This window comes from Pundamilia nyererei, unplaced genomic scaffold (assembly GCF_000239375.1).
Source record: "Pundamilia nyererei isolate P.nyererei 1_Seehausen unplaced genomic scaffold, PunNye1.0 scaffold00206, whole genome shotgun sequence".
Lineage (NCBI taxonomy): Eukaryota > Metazoa > Chordata > Actinopteri > Cichliformes > Cichlidae > Pundamilia > Pundamilia nyererei.
Window position 1 is genome coordinate 171,790 of NW_005187607.1, and position 18,774 is coordinate 190,563.

An 18,774-nucleotide genomic window follows, 5' to 3' on the forward strand; every position below is an offset into this window, starting at 1 on the left:
AGTAAAAGTAAAAGCTTGTCAGAAAAAACAAATACTCAAATAAAGTGCAAATACCTGAATATTCAATATAAATGCTTCCAGTTAAGAGAACTGGTTATACATCAGGTGGGACCAGTAGCAGCCCAAGCCCAGATTCTAGACATGGCTAGGCAACTCAACAGTGGAGGGCCCAGAGTGCCAAAATGAATTAAAGAATTAAAGAATTAATTATATATTTAATAATTAATTAAATAGCTATTCATTTAATTTAAAAGATTTAATAAAATACTTGTTTACTTATTTAACATTTCAATGAATTGATGTCACGTTTAATTAATTAATTAATCTGTATTTCTATAATTCATTTTGGCACTCATGAGTCTCCACATAAAACAGATAACTGGATTTGAAAAAGATGATACGCCATTCAGACTGCATTCTGGAAACAGAGCTACAGTAGACCCTATTTTTCTTTCTGTATAGAGCTTCTTTCGCGTGCTGCAGCAACAGGTGAGTCGCCGCTGTAAAGTTTGTCCCTGCACGGATGCCATCGCAGAGTTTCCTCCCAACAACAACAACCACACCACTTCTGCTTTCACTGCGCTGCACTGATTTGAATAAATAAAAAACAAAAAAGAAATGCCGTAGCTCGGTGCCCCTCCTGTGACACCTGGACACAGTTCCGGATTTATTCACAGTGACCGCAGCACAAATCTCCGCAGCCTTCCGCCGACTTCAAACGGGCGCTCGGTGAGTTTAGTTAGCTTCTTTAGCAGCTGTAGCATCGAGCTAGCCAACTTCTTTATTCGCTTTTCTCTCGTATTCTTAGATAGTGTAGGAAATTCTGTCAGGGGAATTAAAAAAAATGAAGATGATCACAGTTGTTTCTGTCTTCACTCGGTGACAGAAGAAGCATGGCTGTCAGTCTGTGAAAGTAAACAGCTTCCGAGATTAGATAGCTATTAGACAGATTAGATATGGATTTTGTTGCCGCCACTGTTTTGTAAATAGAGCTAAAAAACAAACAAACAAACACATAGTCATATTAAACTGACCTTTAATGTAAAAGCATCGATTTTAGTTAATGATGATCACATTACAACGTTGTAATGTGTTTGTATTTCGTATATAAGTGATTTAATCGCCGTGAAGAACCAAAGGTGAAATGTTTGGCAAATTTTGAGAAAGAAATTACTAAGAAGTCGAGCTAAAGTTAATGTTAAAAGCAGAGTTACTTATGTTCATAAGTCACCGTCACATTTTTTTTAAATATAATATTAAGAGGCTCTCTCTTTTAATATAAAAGTGGGGGATTTCGCGCAGAATTTGGATGAAAATGTGTTTGTCCATAATAGGCATTAATAACTGTAATACCATTCACCTGATGTGGACTGTTTTAAAGAATATTATGTCCTCTGGATATCAGAAGCTGTAAATATAATATCATTGCTCTACCTGCCAAACTGTGCTTTTTACAGACCTCCACAAGTTCTGTCAGAGATCAGACATCCAACTATTTTAGGGACTCAAAGCATGGGTCATTGTATGTTAGCTTGAGCTTCACTCCCGAGAGTCCATAGTGATAGAGCCATATTACCAGATACTAGATATACCCATAAAAGTGCAAAGCAGCCAGCTCAGGTAGTTTTCTTTAGGACTTTATTATCTAGAAAATGGCAATGATGATAGAACATAATAACTAGGATGGATATAGGGCATGTTCTGTTTGCCCATCAATCTTTTTATGCTTATCCAGTTTGTGGCTGTGGGGGGGGCTGGAGTCCCCATTGTCATAGGGGAACAACCTTCTCATGGCTACCACATAGACTCAGTCAGCAAATCTTGGCTGGCCTAATGAGGCCTAATGAAACAGGTGCCTTTCTCTTTACTCTGGATTCACTCAGTGGATTCAAACCAAGGACCTTCTTTCTGTGAGGCTACAATGATTAATATTTAAAAGTTAACTTTTAAAGACAAAGTGTCAAGGACAGGATACTTTAAGCATGTCAGTACTCTGAGACCACAGTAAAGGAACCTGGATAAACTGTGATTACATCAAAAACATCAAGTCTGTTAACAACCTGATCAATGGAAACTATGTTTACATCAAAGACTATATCTCCTGTAAAGCAAAGAATAGGATTTATGTGATACATGATCTATGTAAATATCGCTTCCTTCACCATGTCACTTTTCATGTAATAAAGTGATGTATTAGGGTACAGGGTGTTGCACAAGAGGCTGAAAATCAGTGTTAATGTTTTCTAATATATTTTACCCTGTTCTGTGTTACAGATTTGGTTATTGTCCCTTTATGTGCAGCCACATAAAGGGCCATAAACAAAAAATAAATTAAAAACTTACACCTGAATAGTGGACAATTGTAAATAAATGCCTTGGAAAACAGCTCTTGACCACATTTCAGTCATATGCAAACATTGGGACAAATGTTATTGCATGTTATTACATCTGAACCAGAGAAAACCAACTGACATAATGACTTAAGTGTTTTTGGTACATGCCAGACTTACATCAAGTGATAAACTGAATGTGTCTTTGTGGTTGTTGTACCAAATAAGCCCCTGGAGCCTGATAAACCAACGAGGCACTGCAGCAGGACAGAGGATTCACTTTGTTCCTATCAGCTGAGTCATTCAGAGGGAAAACAAAGAAGAGCTTTGAAGAAATGAACATACAAGTGTCATAAGTGTGCTGAGGAATGGGGAGCCTGAAGTGATGGAGATTCCAGAGGCAAGGTAAGCACATAGGAGCGCTTTCAGCAGACCTTGGCTTTATAATCTCTGAGAAACTTGTTTTAAGTGGAAACATGTTGAACATAAAAGCAAGATCCTTTATACCTTTAGCCTTCATTTAATCTTGGACAGTCTCTCAAGCAGTGTGTTAAGCTTTTATTTATGTACATTAAAACACAAAGTTCATACCATTAATCTAAGAGAAACTGCTTTGCAACTTACAAGTTTTTTTGTGTGTTTTATTAAGCTCTCATTAGCTCCATATATTCACAAATGGGCATATATCGACATTCACAAATACAGAAATATAAACAAGCATGCTCTTTTCATAGGGATATTGAAAGTCATAGAAGAGAACATAAGAAAAAAATCATTGTTGGTGGACATTTACTCAAAAACAATAACAATTAAAGTTTAATTAAACCTTACTTATTGAACCTTTTCTGTTCAGTAAATAAGTATTCCAGTAAACATTAGTTCTTCTATAATTTCATTTCCACTACAGCTCAAGCGAAACTTTTATGCTAATGGTTATAACTACAGTACTGTGCAAAAGTCTTGAGTCATTCCTCATTTCTTTATATTAATTAAATTAAATTTTATTGAGTGACTGTGTCTTCTTTTGAACTGAGAGAATTGCTCTTCAATTTTCTCATCTGATTCTGATATTTCTGATAATAGAGGAAAACAAGCTCTGAACAAGGTTTTACTGATGATTACAGGCATCAACATTCATAACTGTAAGTAAATGATGGGCATCCTTGTTTTCTGATGCTGTCTATTATTACAGACTACCTAAATTAAAATGTAGAAATGAAAAAATAAATTAACTTAACCTTGTAACTTTTTCAGAAGCTGCACACTATTGTTACAGACTAAACAATATTTTTTACCTGGGATGTTTTTAACCAGCTCCTCAAAGCCCTGCTCTTCCACCCTGTAAACCACACCAGTAATTTCCATCCATCATTTCCTCTTCCTGTCTCATGGAGTGTAGCTAGTGATTCCTCCAATGTTTTTGTAGAGTCAAATAAAGAAACTGGAACAAATGATGTGTTTTGTGCCAGGCTGCTTGTAATAGAGTATATAAAGATAGAAATTTAAGAATTGCTTCTTTGTCAAGTTGTCTGTTATGTGTTTACCCTAACCATGGTTCATCTCTCGAGTTAGGTGCCTTTTTAATACTTTAGTGATTCATAGGGTAAGTTTAACAACCAAACCAAATAAGCATTAATCTTAAAATGGCCGGATACGGCGACTGGAATGACCAAAGAAAAAGAATTCAGAGATCTCCAGAAAGCTTGAAGAACTATTGCTTAAGACTACTTTAAAAAATGTAGAAGTCTGACTTATTGAAAGCAAAATATGAAGAAATGAGGGGTTATTCAAAAGTTTCCCACAGTGGTGTGTGCATTTCATAATCACACAGAAAATACACAATACCAGAAGTACATTTTTTAATAATGTGAGAGTTTTGGTTTGGTTTTGGTTTTTTGGTACTGTATAAAAAGAATAGACAGAGCTTCTAGGTCTGAAAAGTAATGCCAGTGCTGAAGTGCCTTAAAGCTGATGGTGAGCAGGGGGAGATACCTTTGTCTGTGCTCCCTTGACCGTGCCCTCTGTAAATACAATCTTGATTAATTTAGAGTTTCAGTCAGTAAATTCCACTGTTATTGAATACTACATGATGTCTATTTTGTGAATTATGTTCCCCATTAAAGTGCAGAGAAACAATAAATTCTATTGTAACATACTCAGAAATCCTGTATCTGTAACATTTTCAGCTTTGATTACATACAAACAGGAATATCAGAACCTTACTAGGTGTGCCTATACTCAGTTGTTTATTTATTGTTTATTGGTACAGGAACATGTGTATATATCATAAACACGTGCCACATGCCACAAGTTCTATACCCTAAGCTAATTTTTAGTCCCAATCCTGTCATATATTTGTGTCTAGTTCAGTATGAGGGCTGTGTAAACTGCACAGACTTGTTCGTCTACTTCAAAACTAAATTGCGTGTCAGGGCCGGCAGACATTGAGCAAATAATTATTGTTTGACAGATGGATGTGATGGAATATAATCCATCTGTCACTCAAAGTTGTGTCACTAAACCACATCTAATCTCTGCAGTAGTGGTTTCCAGGTGCAGAATTTGGAGAATCTGTTCAGGTTGATCACATCTGAATGCACAGACTTATTAAGACTTGCTTATTTAATCTTTCACGCTTCATTGCAGCCTCGCAGATGAGCAGGCTCCCACATCTCCAGACCGAGGACTCCTCCATGTTTGGCATTCAGCGGGCCACAGCAGGCAGCTCTGTCCAGATAGGGTGCTGCTGTCCAGGCCCGTTCTGCAGGTCTCCCTGGGGGAACACCACGGCCTCCTGCTCGCACAGGGTAAGTTTGTTTGTAGTAAAGAAGGCCCCACTTTCATTTATGCTTCATCACTGCATTTCTTCTCAGATGTTACTGTCTTTCAGGTGGTCAGGTGTATTCATTTGGAGAGCTTTTATGGAGGGATCTGAGCGTCCCCGTGTCTGCTCCGGTGCCAGAGGTCTCTCTGCTGGGAAAGACGGTGGTCCGTGTGGCTGCTGGCGGCTTCCACTGCGGTGCACTGAGCGAGCAGGGTAGCGTCTACATGTGGGGGGAGAATACTGCAGGACAGTGTGGGCAAACAGAGAAGGGTACAGTCACAAACATCACCGGTCAGTTAACACCTTTCTTCTAAATGTTCCTAACTTTTACCCTTGTGTTCAGCCTCTGCTCTCCATTGTAACTTCCCTCCTTCCTCACTACCTCCGTCAGCTTCTTTCTCGCTTATCTTTTACTTCTGTTCTTTGTCAGAGATTCAACACTTTCTTTTCTCATTACTTTTATCCATTGTTGTGAAACTTCCATTTTCTGTCAGTGCTTCCTCCCATTTTTTGCAACATGGTTTCTTTTTTTATTTACGTTCTTTATAAATGCTGATATTAATTTACCAGCTACGTGTTTATGAGGCCTTAAAACTGATTTTTAAAGCACCAATGATGATAGTAGATATGAGGTTGACAAATAAAAACTTGTTAAATTAGATGAAACAGTTAAAAAGAGGCATTTATTTACTTCTATGTCAGGCTTAATATGATTTAAATGAAACAGAAAATTACCCTACAGTTCCAGAGCCTTGTCCTGTCAGCGTGGTGGACGGTGAGGTCGTTCCTCCAGTGGTGGTTCGAATTGTGGACCTTGCCTGTGGACGGGAACACAGCCTGGCTCTGTCAGCTCAGAACGAGCTGTGGGCGTGGGGTAGTGGCTGCCAACTCGGCCTGGTCACCAACACCTTCCCTGTGGGGAAACCACAGAAGGTAATACTACAACTCTTTTCCTGTTATAGATATGAATGAAGATTTAAAAAACCTTCCCTGTTAAATGTAGTTGTAAGTTGTTAATGAATTAAATGACATGAAGTACTGCTGTAGCAATAGTTAAACAAGTGTCACTACTAATTTATTTATACAGCTCATACAAATATCACAAAACAGGAAAATAGGTGCTCGAGTGTAAATGGTTAAACAGTTTTCTCAGTACATGTTAATAATATTAGACATTTTAAAGTATTAGTTAATTTATGAAATGGTTCATTTACTCTTGTGTTCTTTATCCTCTGTGTCCAAAGGTGGAACACTTGGCAGGCAGACATGTGATTCAGGTAAAATCTAATTTCATTGCCATGTTAAACCTCCAAAGCTGTGATGTTCTGTTTTAGCTTTACTGGCTGTATTTCTTCCTGCAGGTGGCCTGCGGTGCATACCACAGCCTGGCTCTTGTCCGCAGGTTACCTCCTCAGGACTATAATACCCAGCATGCCCCTAAGAAGAAGGAGCGAGGCCAGTCACCCCACTACTCGGTGACAGAGAGGGAGGAGCTCTCAGCAGTTGAGGATTCTCATTACTGCCCACTCGGAGTGGAGTTAACTGAAGTGATGAAAGGAGAGGTAAATAAAAATACAAACAGGAATAAGTAAAAGAACAATAATGAAAAGGGGGCTACACAAATTGTAAAATAACTGCCAGTACTTACAACAGTAGAGCAAATTATTGTGAATACTCTAGAATAAGATGAATGCAGCTATTAATTCCATATAGGAGTTTTAAGTACAGGAGAAACGCATTTTGAAGTCTTTAAAAACAAATGTGAGCACTTTACAATTATCACAATCTCAAGCCAAAATATAATTTTTGTTCAGCTTTTTTCTATAACTGTCTTGGAGCATCAATATTAAAGGATACATCACAGTTTCTGTAGAAAAATGTAGAGAAAAAGAAACAAGCATCAGTGCCCTGTATGTTTAAATTCTGATAATACACGGGGTGAACTTTAAAGAGTCACACCATCATGTGGCATGGGTGGTCAAAACAAGTTCTAGCATATGAAAGCTCTTCTTTATAACTACATTTTAATTTGAGGCTCATCTTCTATCTGTGATTCTTTCTGTGTCCAAATCCGCTAATTTTGACCAGGTCAAGTGGGACGCATGGAATAAAACTCTAAACAGTGAGAGTTATTCTGGCATACATTCCACAAGTATACTGATGTTCAGTTTTACTTGTGTAATGAGGCCAAAAAGGATATGGTTGTAGGTAATTTCTTGAATTTTATTTTATTTTTTTGTAAAAAAAAAATGTAAAAAAAAATAAAATAAAAATGTAGCTTTAAAAAAAAGGTACGGCACAGCTAATCAGAGCTGCCAGTCAGGAAGTGTCAAGGAAACTGACCGGTCATAAAAAGGCCACTTCCTCCCTCCCTCCCTTGCAGCAGAGTTATTTGAATGGGTCACTACTGAATGTGTCACCACCTAACACACTGTTGGTCGCTATTGGTGACATGTAAATGACCAACAGTGTGGTAGGCGGTGCAATCATGATGTTTTATCGCATTAGTGAGTGTATATAAAGCCTCAACATCCTGTTAATCTGAATAATGTCCAGTTCCAACATTTTACAGGTGTGTAATTGTTGAAAATTGACTAAAAACAAGTAATTTACATAATCAGGAACCATAGCTTTCTCAACAATGTGTGATACCCCTTGTCATTTTGTGTTCACAGACGTCTTTCCAAGTTCGAGGACCCAGACGAAGGCTCCGGGCTGGAGCAACATCAGCAAGCAGCAGTCCTGGTTCTGATGACAGCAAATCTAACACTAAACAGTACGTTACTACATAACTCACTTAATTTTAAAAATAATTCCTAACTCTCATAGTTGTCTTTCCTTGCCTTTCCTCCACTGGAAAACTTTAGCCCAACCCTTGAATCTCAGGGTCAAACTGACAGTGTAACAGAGACTGACGGCAGCCCAAAAGTGCACTTGCTGTCAGGCTGGAGAACCAACAAGAACTTCTCTGAAGACCTGGAGTTGCAAAATCTCCTTGAGGAACTCTCTGATCAGTCATTAGATAAACAAGACACTGACTCACTGAGCAGCCACACCTCAGGTTTGTGATATTCGTCTCTTCGATGTTTTGAAATTTATCATTTAATGTAACAATTAATATAATTGACTGCTTTTCTCTTCTTGATTCATCCTTCACTCATTCCTTTCTTTTCAATTGCTGTTTTTTGCTGCTTTCTGTAATGTTTTCTCTTCTCTCATCTGTTCTATCCAGACGACAGCTGCATTTCCTCAACTCCTTCCTCTGACCTGCTGACTTCCAGTTACAAAGATGACTTAAATACAAAGAGACAAATGCACAAGTAAGACTGTGTTTCAAAACCGTGTCCCAGAACTGCAAAGCATGAATAATAATCGTCGACTAATGCAGATCCACGCCCTACCAGGATGTCTGTTATCTTCAGGGTATTAGCAGCTTAACATTTGACCTTCTGTTCCACAGTAACAGTGGACTGTCTGGGTCACACTCCTCTTCCCCAGTGTGTCTGAATGAAGTTCGACTCTGTCTGGAGAAGGAAAAGCCGTCCCTGCAGGGACTGAAGAGCTCTAGTCTCACAAACATACACCAGAAGGGGAAAACGGCAACGAGCAGGAGAAGCTCGCTTCCTGGAACACCCACCCACGGTAGGAATGATAGGGTGTGAACAGCTTAACTGTACATTTGGGAAATGAGCTTATTTACTTTACTTTCAAGAGTGAGATGAGAAGATTCCCCAAACTCAAAATATGGAGCCAGGAGACTGTTAGCATAGCTTTTCATCAAGACACTGAGAAGCTATTAACAAAAAAACAGACACACCATTTGATTCTGTGTAAAACCACAGCTGTTAGTTTTTTGCATCTGTACTTGTATTTGAAATGAACAAACAAGAGGTAATTCCTGTAGTTCTAGCTTTGGAACTACAGGAACTGCTGTTAGGATTGTGTTTGATTATGAATTTTAACTTTTTACATTAGTAATTAGTGAAATATAGCAGTATGGACTGAACACGTTTATACGCTATCTGGCACTTTTGTCGATTACCTGCAACAGAACACACAGCGCAGTTCCTGCCTGTGTTTGCATTTCACTTTGACGCATTTAAGACCAACATATCTTTTAAAACTTGAGCTTATGTGTTCAATAAACTGATAAGTCAATCAAGGTTATTCTTGCTTTCTGAATATATCTTTTTTCATTATTAAAGCATTTCTCAATCTCTATAAAAAATGACATTCAAGTAGCCTGAAAATGTCATTTGGTCTCACCAATAAGTTGAGAAATCTTTCTGTACATCTACCTGTTTTGTGCTTATCTTGACAACTGCTTGTCCAGTCCAGTCAGTGTTGGCCCTTGCATTACTGGGGACATGTGTAAGTGCTTTGCAGAGTATGAGATTATTTGGGTTATCCGTTCTCATACTTTGGGTCACTTTCATTTACAAGTGGCCCTCTGCCTGATCCACTCTGTGTACGGGGAGGAGGGGCAAAGAAAGTTTTCACAGGACTGTTTGCAGCCATCTTAAAAATTAAGGGCACTTCATGATTCAGTAGCTTGTAAAACCTCCTTTAGGAGCAATAACTTGAAGTAACTATTTTCTGTATGACTGGATCAGTCTCTCACATCATTGTGGAGGAATTTTGGACCGCTCTTCATGAACGCAATATTTTAACATGCTAACTGAGGCCTAACTTATCTGAGCATTGCATGGTCTGACCTTTGGGTGAATTCCTTGGGACGTCCACTCATGGGAAGATTGTGGGATTGTGTTAACACACAACTGAATGCTCCAGACCAGAAAATTGCCAAAACTTCTGCATTTGTAGAGGTGGTGACAGCTGCTGATGATCAGTTTATCACATACATTCGATGAGCAGCACCCACACAATTTCTAATTTTGTTTGGCTGTCTTTGTGAAGATATAATAATGCATTACTAATCATCTTACTTTTAATATTACCTTTAAGTTTAATCATCACTAGTAAGTGCCACACTCTCGCGTAACCTAATTCAACCAAGTCTTTAGCCCTCAGCTCTTGAAAGAACTTTGTGAGAATTTTATCGTAATAAGTCATGAAATGTTGTAAAGCTTGCTGGACATCTAATTTTACATTTGGTGTCCTGTAATAAATTACCTCCTTTGTTTTGTTTGGATCGGAGGATCTTAGGAAAGCTGTTTTGGAATATGATAAGAATATTTTAACAGACATTTTATCAGATTTTAATTAAAACGTTACCTTCTAGCCTCTATTAAAACAACACAATCGAGATGAATGGATTATTGTGCCACATACTTTTGCTTCTCCAATTTCACTACCTGATAGAATAAGAAGTAAACCCGCAATGGGTTTATTTCAGTTCACTTTTTCATGTTGCATTTTCAGTGGAATTAGACCTAGAGTTCTTCATTTTTTTTAGGATTCAAGTGTACACAGTTTTCCCATTTTAGCAAACACCTTATACTCTCTCTATATAACTCTATCCCAATACTAGTACTGGTAATTTCTGATGACTGTGCTAATGATTTCAAGTAACTTTACTTAATAAGGGTTGTATGAAATACATTGATTGTGCCATACAAGGGCCGGCAGACTCTCAGTTTCTGGTTTTCCAGGAGTTTCAGGAGCGTAAAAATGAAAGTGTCTCGTCAGCCGACGCAGAAATGAAAACCACGTTGACATTTTAGGTTTTTGCTGAAAAGCGTTGTTTAAAAAAAATAAAAAAAATTTGATATATTGAATAGCAGAATGTTTTTATTGATGTTGTGACTTTCTGCTCTGTGCCTGCTTATCCTGGTTCAACAGCTTGACTCAGCTCCCGGTTAGTTTAAGTATTTTGTAGGTACAAGGTGGCACATGTTGATTCCAGTGAAGCAGTGAAGCTCTGTGAGTCGTTAGGGTGTGTTCATGCAAACCCTTGTGGGTGCGGTTTGTTTGCGTTTGCTCATGTAGCATGGTCAATAACACTGCACTGAACTCTGATGCAGTTTGTTTGCAGAGAAGACATAAACACTGAATTTTCTGAATTAATGACATCTCTTAAAATCTCAGAAGAGCCACGAAAGTTTGTTTTCACAAGCAATAACAATCCCCTTCCTTAGTTTATGCTCAAAATATTGGGAGATACTGGCGTCTTTATCTGTTGAGTCGCCCCTTGGCCAGTCTGAATTCATTTTCAATGGATCGTCCTGAAGCTATGTCGATTCAGCTGATTGTGGGAAACACTGCAGATTGTATTCTGTAGCAATAACATTCATATTACTCAAAGATTGCTCAAGTCCATCTAGGCTTTTTTAGGATTTCAAGATCATTCTGAAACATTGACAAAAAACATTTTGTACTAGAGTTATGTAATTTTAATGAAAAACTCAATTTACAATATAGATAAATGCTCAAATATGACAATTATGTGAGGATTCAGTTATTTGAATGTCCTCACCTAGTGTATTTTTTCTTTTATTCAGTCAATGCTTTCTTATTCTGTGATTTGCTGGTGTGGTAGTCTTAATGTAACGACAAACCATCATATTGAATCCCAAGCATCTTTTATACATGGACTACTCTCTGCAAAGCAGGTTCCCCCACAGGGACATTAAAGTTTTACTCTACTCTGCTCGTGTATTTTTCCGTTAGGGTCTCCTCGGAGGCGACACCCTTGTGCTTGCAGGCCGTCCTCAGCTGGTGGGGCTCCGGCTGGAGCACCAGAGGAGGCAGAAGATGGCCTGCCATTTCTGGAGACAGAGATTTGGAGCTGGGGCCGTGGCTCTGAGGGACAACTTGGTCATGGAGATCAGCTCGCCAGGTGGGGACCAAAAATAAAGTGTAACAGTGATATTTAAAAATAAAATGTCTATATTGTGTTTACGATATGTCTATGATGATGTAATAAGCATAATTATTATTTAAAGGTGAATTGAACAGAATTACATTAAAAGACAATTAGATACAACCTTTTGGGATGAAATGCTCAATTGAATTAGTTGGAAATGTGTAAAGAAAGAAATTATAACCACAAGATTCGAGTGAACTGTGTTTGTGTGTCCAGACTCCAGCCTCTATGCATCAAGTCTTTAACAGGTGAAGAAGTGATCAAAGTTGCTGCAGGCTCGCACCATTCACTGGCTCTCACTGCTCAGTGCCAGGTAACAAAAACGGCACACACTTAGCGTGATTAGACAAACAGGTGCCATTTCTAAGGACTCCCTTTGACATTAAATGCTCCCAAGCTCTGGAGACCTTACCCTACTAAATATTGCTACTTGTACTTGCATGCTGAGATGAGCTTAACATTTCTGTATGTTTTAATGAGAAGTCCAGAAAGCTGAGTTATGCTTTAACAAAATGCTAATAGACATCCTAATTAAACATCAACATTTGTGACTCAATCTTAAAAATAAGATGTAATTAACTGTCTTATGATACTTTAATCATGTTATTTTTCAAGGTTTCAAGCATTACTTGTATGTAAGTGCATGCTCACCCCCTATTTCATCTCTTCTGTGCTGTAGGTGTACTCATGGGGCAGCAACATGTGTGGACAACTCGGCCACGTGAACAGCCCCGTCACTGTCCCTCAGCAGGCGAAGGTACAGAAATCTCATCCCATTTTTTAAAATTTAATTCACACATTTCACACTTCTAGCCAAAGATTTAGTCATTCACATAGATTATTATTTTCGCTAATGTAGGAAAACATAGCAACACCATCCATTTCCTAATATTACTCTGTTTCGTTGTGGGTGGACCACCATAGCTGTCTGATGGGCTTCGTGTTTGGGACTTGTCAGCCGGTCAGAGCCACACCCTGCTCCTGGCTGATGGAGACTGTGTGCAGCCAGTCCTGTTGTACTGCGGCCAACAGAAGGAGCCAGTGCAAACTGAGAGGCTAAACCAGAGTGAAAGCTCAAGCAAGAGGTCACCCAACAGAGTGGAGCGTTATACAGTCATGCCCACCCTGCTGCCCTTCTGCATTGAGGTTTGTAGGTCCAAAGCGCAACTTAACACAGACAGTAAGGAAAATGATGGGTGGAGCATTTTTTCCGCTAAAGCACGAGCATATTTATGAGATGGAAGTTCTTACTCACACCAGCCTAACTCTAACTGTAATTGTAACCTAAACGTTACCCTCTTGTTTTTGCTGTGTGTGTAGATGGGTTACGTTAGCAGTGTGTGCAGTGGAGGTCAGAGCTGTGCGGTGCTGGCAGACCACAATGTCATGGGTTTTATTTCTGCTATCCACGAGCTGGCCTCCAGAGAGAGGCATTTGTACTGTTGGTGCAGCAGCGTCAGGAAGATCCTCCTCACCCCTCTGCGTAAAAGAGGTCAGAGAGCATCTACTGCCTCGTTCTGCCTAATTAAAACATTTATTAAAATTTGTGTTTGTGTGTGTGTGTGTGTGTGTTTTCTCATCTGCAGAAAGTTTGTGTCCAGTGTTGGGTGAGCAGTGCTCTCATCTCTTCTTCTCTCTCTGTGAGAGTTTTGTTCAGCTGAGCACCCTGATTGGCCAACATGCCACAGCACTCACCTACTTCCTGCATAACGTGCAGGGCTGTGATGTCACTACCCTTCCCCTGCTGACACACACAGAGTATTTCATTGACACATACAAAAGGTGAGTTGGGTTTTTTTGTCTCACCAAACAAAAGTCCCATCATGTGATTCCCTCAAAGAAAACATGAACAGACATACTCATGTTTATGTCAGTAATCCCTGTGATGCCTTTTTATCCCCTTTTCTCCATTTTTTTCCCCCCAGTTTTTACACTCACTGGTGACTGTATTAGTTACCTTACTTGTAGCAGGTTGCCTTCAGAACTGCCTTAATTATTTGCGGCATAGATTCAACAAGATGCTGGAAAAATATCTCAGAGATTTTGATCCATGTTGTCATGATCGCATCACACAGTTGTTGCTGATTTGTCAGCTGCACATTCATGATGCTTTGTTTATTCATGCATTACAAAGCAGTTATAGTGCTGTGGCTAGAATTACTTTACATACAAGCAAACCCTCCTGAAATTCGGGATCACACATACTTACGCTGTGATCAGGTTAGGTTTCATCACATCTTGTTTAGGCTTATATATAGTTAAAAGAAACAAGCCAGGAAGACAAACCTATTTCAAATGATCTTTAATAGTACAAATGCCTCTAATTTGAGATGGAGGGTTTAAGCTCTTGCAAGTTCACTTGACTTTGTAAAGCTGTATCTTGTGTGTCACTGAGGGGTAAAATCTAAGTTAAAATCACTCTGTCTGACTCTAGGTTTTTTTCTTCACTTGGTGATTTCCAAGTAATGGGCGGATTCCAACCACTTCACAAACTCTCGCTGTAAGCACTTTTATTTTTCTTAAGTGCTCACTGTAGGAGTGCAGCTCTCTTCATTTGCAAATACATGTTCTTGTATGTTTTCTTCTTTTGTGACTAAACTAAAAGCATAAAACTTATCCCAGTCACTTGACAGACGTGTTATTCTAAGAGTGTATCTGTCTCTGCCTGTCTCTGTTCCTGCCCAGTGAGAGTTTAGGCTTTCGGCAGACTTTGCTCACTCAGCTGTCCGTATCAGATCAGTCAGCCAGTGGTGATGTTGATCTGGTTTCAATGTTGTACTGGCCTCTGCAGCAGCTCCACCAGTACAGCCGAGCCCTGCTCAAACTGGCGGCCTGCTATGATGTGGTGAGAAAATCTCTCTTCTCTCTTTTTGTCTCAAGCACTTTTTTGACCTTCCCTCTTCTTTTTCTTCTCTCTTTCCCTTGCTCCGTTCCCTCACTTTCTGTTTCGTTCCCATGACTGAGCAACATTAGAACAAGTGGTTGTTAATGTCACTATATTGACTTCAAGTCTTCTATATGTTCAGGTGTACAAAATTCTCTGTCGTGCTGTCTTTCCTTTTCTCCCCAGTTAACTGTGGAGTATAAGTCCCTTGATCAGGGTCATAAAGATTGCGAGTCCCTGTCTTCATCACTGCTAAGAAGGAAGAAGGAGGCTGAAACCACCTTCCTGTTCTGGAAGACCCACTCTGGCAAAACTACTGTGAGCACAACTCTGTTTTATGTGCCTGCATCCTGTAATTTTTTTCTAGTCTATACACATTAGTCACTATGCTTTCCTTTGAGGTTTTAACCCATGACAACAAGTGTGCTTCTAAATTTTATTTCACTCCCTAGAGCCACTAGCCTTCCTGGCAGCACTCTCTAAGTGCTCCTTTTCAAACTGAGCTGATTCCCAGAGTATTAACTTGCCCTGAACAGCCCTGCCCTGCATTTCATTGGCTAAAGTAATAGGGTAGTTCTCACTGATGGGTGTAGCATGCTGTTCAAAGACAAAACAAATAGGTACAGTTTTGAATACTGTCAGTTGGATGTCAGTCTCTTTTCTGCACCTCCTTTCTTCAGTTGTTAAAGAACTATAATAGATCTGTAGAGCAACTGGTGTGTCAAAACACACACCTGAGGTGTCTGCTTGCACAGAAACCTGTTTCCAAGGGTTTCCTCTTGTAAATTCATCAAATTCCCAGACAAATATAAATCACCGTATATTTAAATTTGTTGCACTTTGATCAAGGTGTCTGCAAGAGCATCTGAACTGCACGCTGCTCTGCAAAGCAGCAACCCATCATTGTACAGTACAGTCTGTTGAAAGTAATGGTTTTCAGAGTGCAGCCTCTTCCACATCCTGTGTGAAAACACATTAAGTTATGAGACATGTGTTGCAGCTTATGAGCTACCAGAGTACCCCGGGTTTTATTAAGGAAATTTATGTGTGTGATTTTGTTCTTCAGGAGTGCCTGCGTCTTCCTAGGCGTCGTGTGGTCTGTGAAAGCAGCAACCGATCTCTGACTCTGCAGAACGCCGGGCGGTTCTCAAATCACTGGTTCATATTGTTCAATGACGCCCTGGTGCACACACAGGTACTCAGAATAAGTCAGTATGAAATCAGATATATTAAAGTGCTTTTCTTTTTTATGTTAGTAGCATAAATTCATGTTGGGGGAAGCAGTGCATAAAGGAGCCTTTAAGTCTTTTAAAATTGTCGTTATTTCATTTTTTTTTGTTAACAACAACAACACTCACTGTACACCAGAGAAAACCCAAAGGATTTCTGCTGACAGTGATTTCTGGTCATCTGCATTGATTTACAGCTGAAGCTTACATATGAACATTGTGTCTTTTATTCAGGGTACAATTCCCTCTCAGAGCTTCGTGAGTATCCCTTCCACCAGTTTACCTCCAATAACAGACATAACTGTAACTGAGCTTGAGCTTGAGCTGCAGCAGCATACTGTAGGTGGGCCGGCATCTGTTCAGTGCTTCCACTCCGACAGGATCAACTAGGATTTGAATGCAGCTATATAAATGTTAATACAGGACAGGTATTACAGGTGCTTAAAGATCTGGGGCTTTATATACTTTCAGAAGCAAGTTCTTCTGTTAGTTCAAAGATCTGAGGTGATTTTTTTCCCCCTGCAGAAATAAGAGCTCTGCAAATATCATATAGGCCGAATAATTAACTGGCTCACCAGTGAGTGTCTCATCCTGTGGACATGCTCCAGCTCCATCTTCTTGAGTAGCACTTGGCGACACTAGTCTATGCTCTGCTTTGCAGCCTTGTTGAGCTTGGGTTGGCAGCACACAAACCTATTCACCTCTAGTTGGAGTAGCCCTCCAGCTTGCACCAAATCTTCACAGCAGAATAAGATGGTGGAGTTGAAGTTGGTCTACCTGAGAGACAAGAGTCTCACTGGTGGGATCACATCTATGGCAACTGGTCAGCCCTTTGATAGTAAATGAAAAGACAGAACAAACTATCGACTGATCTACAACTAAACTAAGAATTCGTTGTCTGTTTGTATAATGATGAACGATGGCTTGCGTTGTTCATAAATTAATTTTTCCTTTGATGTCAGAATTGCTGGCCATTATGTTCCCTAATACTCTGTTTTTAATATTTTGTCCACTCAGTTAACATGAATGAGGCTAAAACAAACAGTGATCATTGGCCTTTGTAATATTCCAGCATTACAGATGTCCTGTGTTAACATTTATTCTGTGCATGTGGTCCTGATGGCTGATTCTGTCCAGCTGCTGCTCAGCAGGCTGCTGTGTGTGGATTCATTTGTGTTTAGAAGATTTTCCAACATTAGTTAGTGGTGAAAGTAGATGAGGTCATAGCTGCAGTAGTTCAGAGCTTGGAAGGGTGATGGTGAAAGGATGCATCTCTCACTGCTGTGGTCTAGCTTTAAACAAGGAGACTGTCACTGATTTCTTCCAGATGATGGCTTCTTTATTCTTACACTTACTGTCAGCTTGTCCTCTCTGGCTACTTTTTTTGGTTTTAGAGCAGTTTCTTCCTGAGACTCTGTTTCCTGTTTGATGTGGTGTGGTGTGTTGGGCTCATGTCACGTGTTGTGAGTTAAAACTTTGAGCAACCGTTGATGTATTAAAAGTCATTTTGTGCATCATAAATAAGTCTTATAATTGTAAAATGTGGTTTGTATGCAATGTGCACTAAGAAATGTTAATTCTTCCCATGACAATCAAAAATTAAAGCTGGTCACTTCCCTTTCAAGGTCTTCACCTTATCCATCCATCCGTCTGTCTGTCCGTCTACCCATCCGGCCATCCACCAACTCAATTCTGCTTATCTGCCATCAGGTTATGCAGGATATTGTAGACATCTTTCTCCCCAGCATCTCTTTCCTGTTCCTCCTGAGTGATCGTGAGGAATTCCCAGGCCCAATGAGATATAAAATCACTCAGTGAGTTCTGGATCTTTCGCTCTTAGATGTTAGATGTGCCCAAAAACCCTCCATTCATGAGTCATCCATGAGCAGAGGCTTGAACCATCTCTGCTAGCTTCTTTTTTCACACAAAGGCGCAAAGGCTTCAAATTCCTTCTGGATGTCTGAGTTTCCCTAAGAATTAGCTCAGAAGATCTTCAGGTGATTTTACTTGTTTGGTTTTTAGATCTCCTTACCATAGGTGAGAGTTGGAACTCTCGCTTTACTATCCAGTCATTCAAGAGAAAACTAATTTGTCATGACAATCCAGTCACACGCTGCACCACTCTGCTGGTCTACCTCTATCTTCTCAGTACTGGCAAAGAAGATGATGAGAGTTCTTCACTTGGGGCAGCGTCTCTTCCCAGATCCAGAGGGAGCATTACAATGTTTTACAGCGCTCAGACTTTGAGCTGCTGATTGTCATCGCAGCCATTTCACACTTGGCTACAAAATCGAAGGTCACGCTCCACTAAAGCCAACAGAACTACATCTGCAAAAAGCAGAAATGCTATTCCGAGGGTCAAAAAATGGACCCCTGCTTATCCCTTAAAATCCTGTTCATGGATCAAAGACGAGGGTGAAACCCTGACAGGCCCAACACTCACTTCTGTGTGTCCACGTCCAGCATGGTTGTCATTTCTATGCTTCTGTTTTCAGCTCACATGTTCAAATGGTCAGAACAAGACTTCTACAGATAGACCTAAAAGCAGCAGAAGTGCTGGAAGCAGCACAGAAGTGCATAAGGAGAGGACCTTGAAGGAGAAGTCATCCAAATTTAAATCAGGGTTATATTGTAGGAGTCACACAACTTAATGGTTACATCTCATGTAGTTAAAAAAAAAA

At 39.7% G+C, this 18,774-nt stretch overlaps 1 protein-coding gene across 3 annotated transcripts in view; it reads left to right on the forward strand.

Moving 5' to 3' along the window:
* Nucleotides 1-526: 526 nt before the first annotated feature.
* LOC102200897 (alsin-like) overlaps nt 527-18,774 on the forward strand; it is a 31,458-nt gene continuing 13,210 nt past the window's right edge. For 2 of the 3 annotated variants that reach the window (XM_005747822.2, XM_013914577.1), the window contains exons 1-22: nt 527-729; nt 2,559-2,735; nt 4,977-5,137; nt 5,221-5,445; nt 5,897-6,087; nt 6,399-6,431; nt 6,516-6,716; nt 7,830-7,930; nt 8,022-8,215; nt 8,387-8,474; nt 8,615-8,796; nt 11,785-11,953; nt 12,197-12,293; nt 12,660-12,737; nt 12,905-13,126; nt 13,301-13,472; nt 13,567-13,762; nt 14,415-14,480; nt 14,666-14,825; nt 15,051-15,182; nt 15,931-16,059; nt 16,328-16,351. In XM_005747822.2, the coding sequence (XP_005747879.1) occupies nt 2,716-2,735; nt 4,977-5,137; nt 5,221-5,445; nt 5,897-6,087; nt 6,399-6,431; nt 6,516-6,716; nt 7,830-7,930; nt 8,022-8,215; nt 8,387-8,474; nt 8,615-8,796; nt 11,785-11,953; nt 12,197-12,293; nt 12,660-12,737; nt 12,905-13,126; nt 13,301-13,472; nt 13,567-13,762; nt 14,415-14,480; nt 14,666-14,825; nt 15,051-15,182; nt 15,931-16,059; nt 16,328-16,351 (2,841 nt within the window). In that variant the 5' untranslated portion in view covers nt 527-729; nt 2,559-2,715. The remainder of the gene's footprint in view (nt 730-2,558; nt 2,736-4,976; nt 5,138-5,220; nt 5,446-5,896; nt 6,088-6,398; nt 6,432-6,515; nt 6,717-7,829; nt 7,931-8,021; nt 8,216-8,386; nt 8,475-8,614; nt 8,797-11,784; nt 11,954-12,196; nt 12,294-12,659; nt 12,738-12,904; nt 13,127-13,300; nt 13,473-13,566; nt 13,763-14,414; nt 14,481-14,665; nt 14,826-15,050; nt 15,183-15,930; nt 16,060-16,327; nt 16,352-18,774) is intronic. The other variant, XM_013914578.1, reaches the window with a different exon arrangement.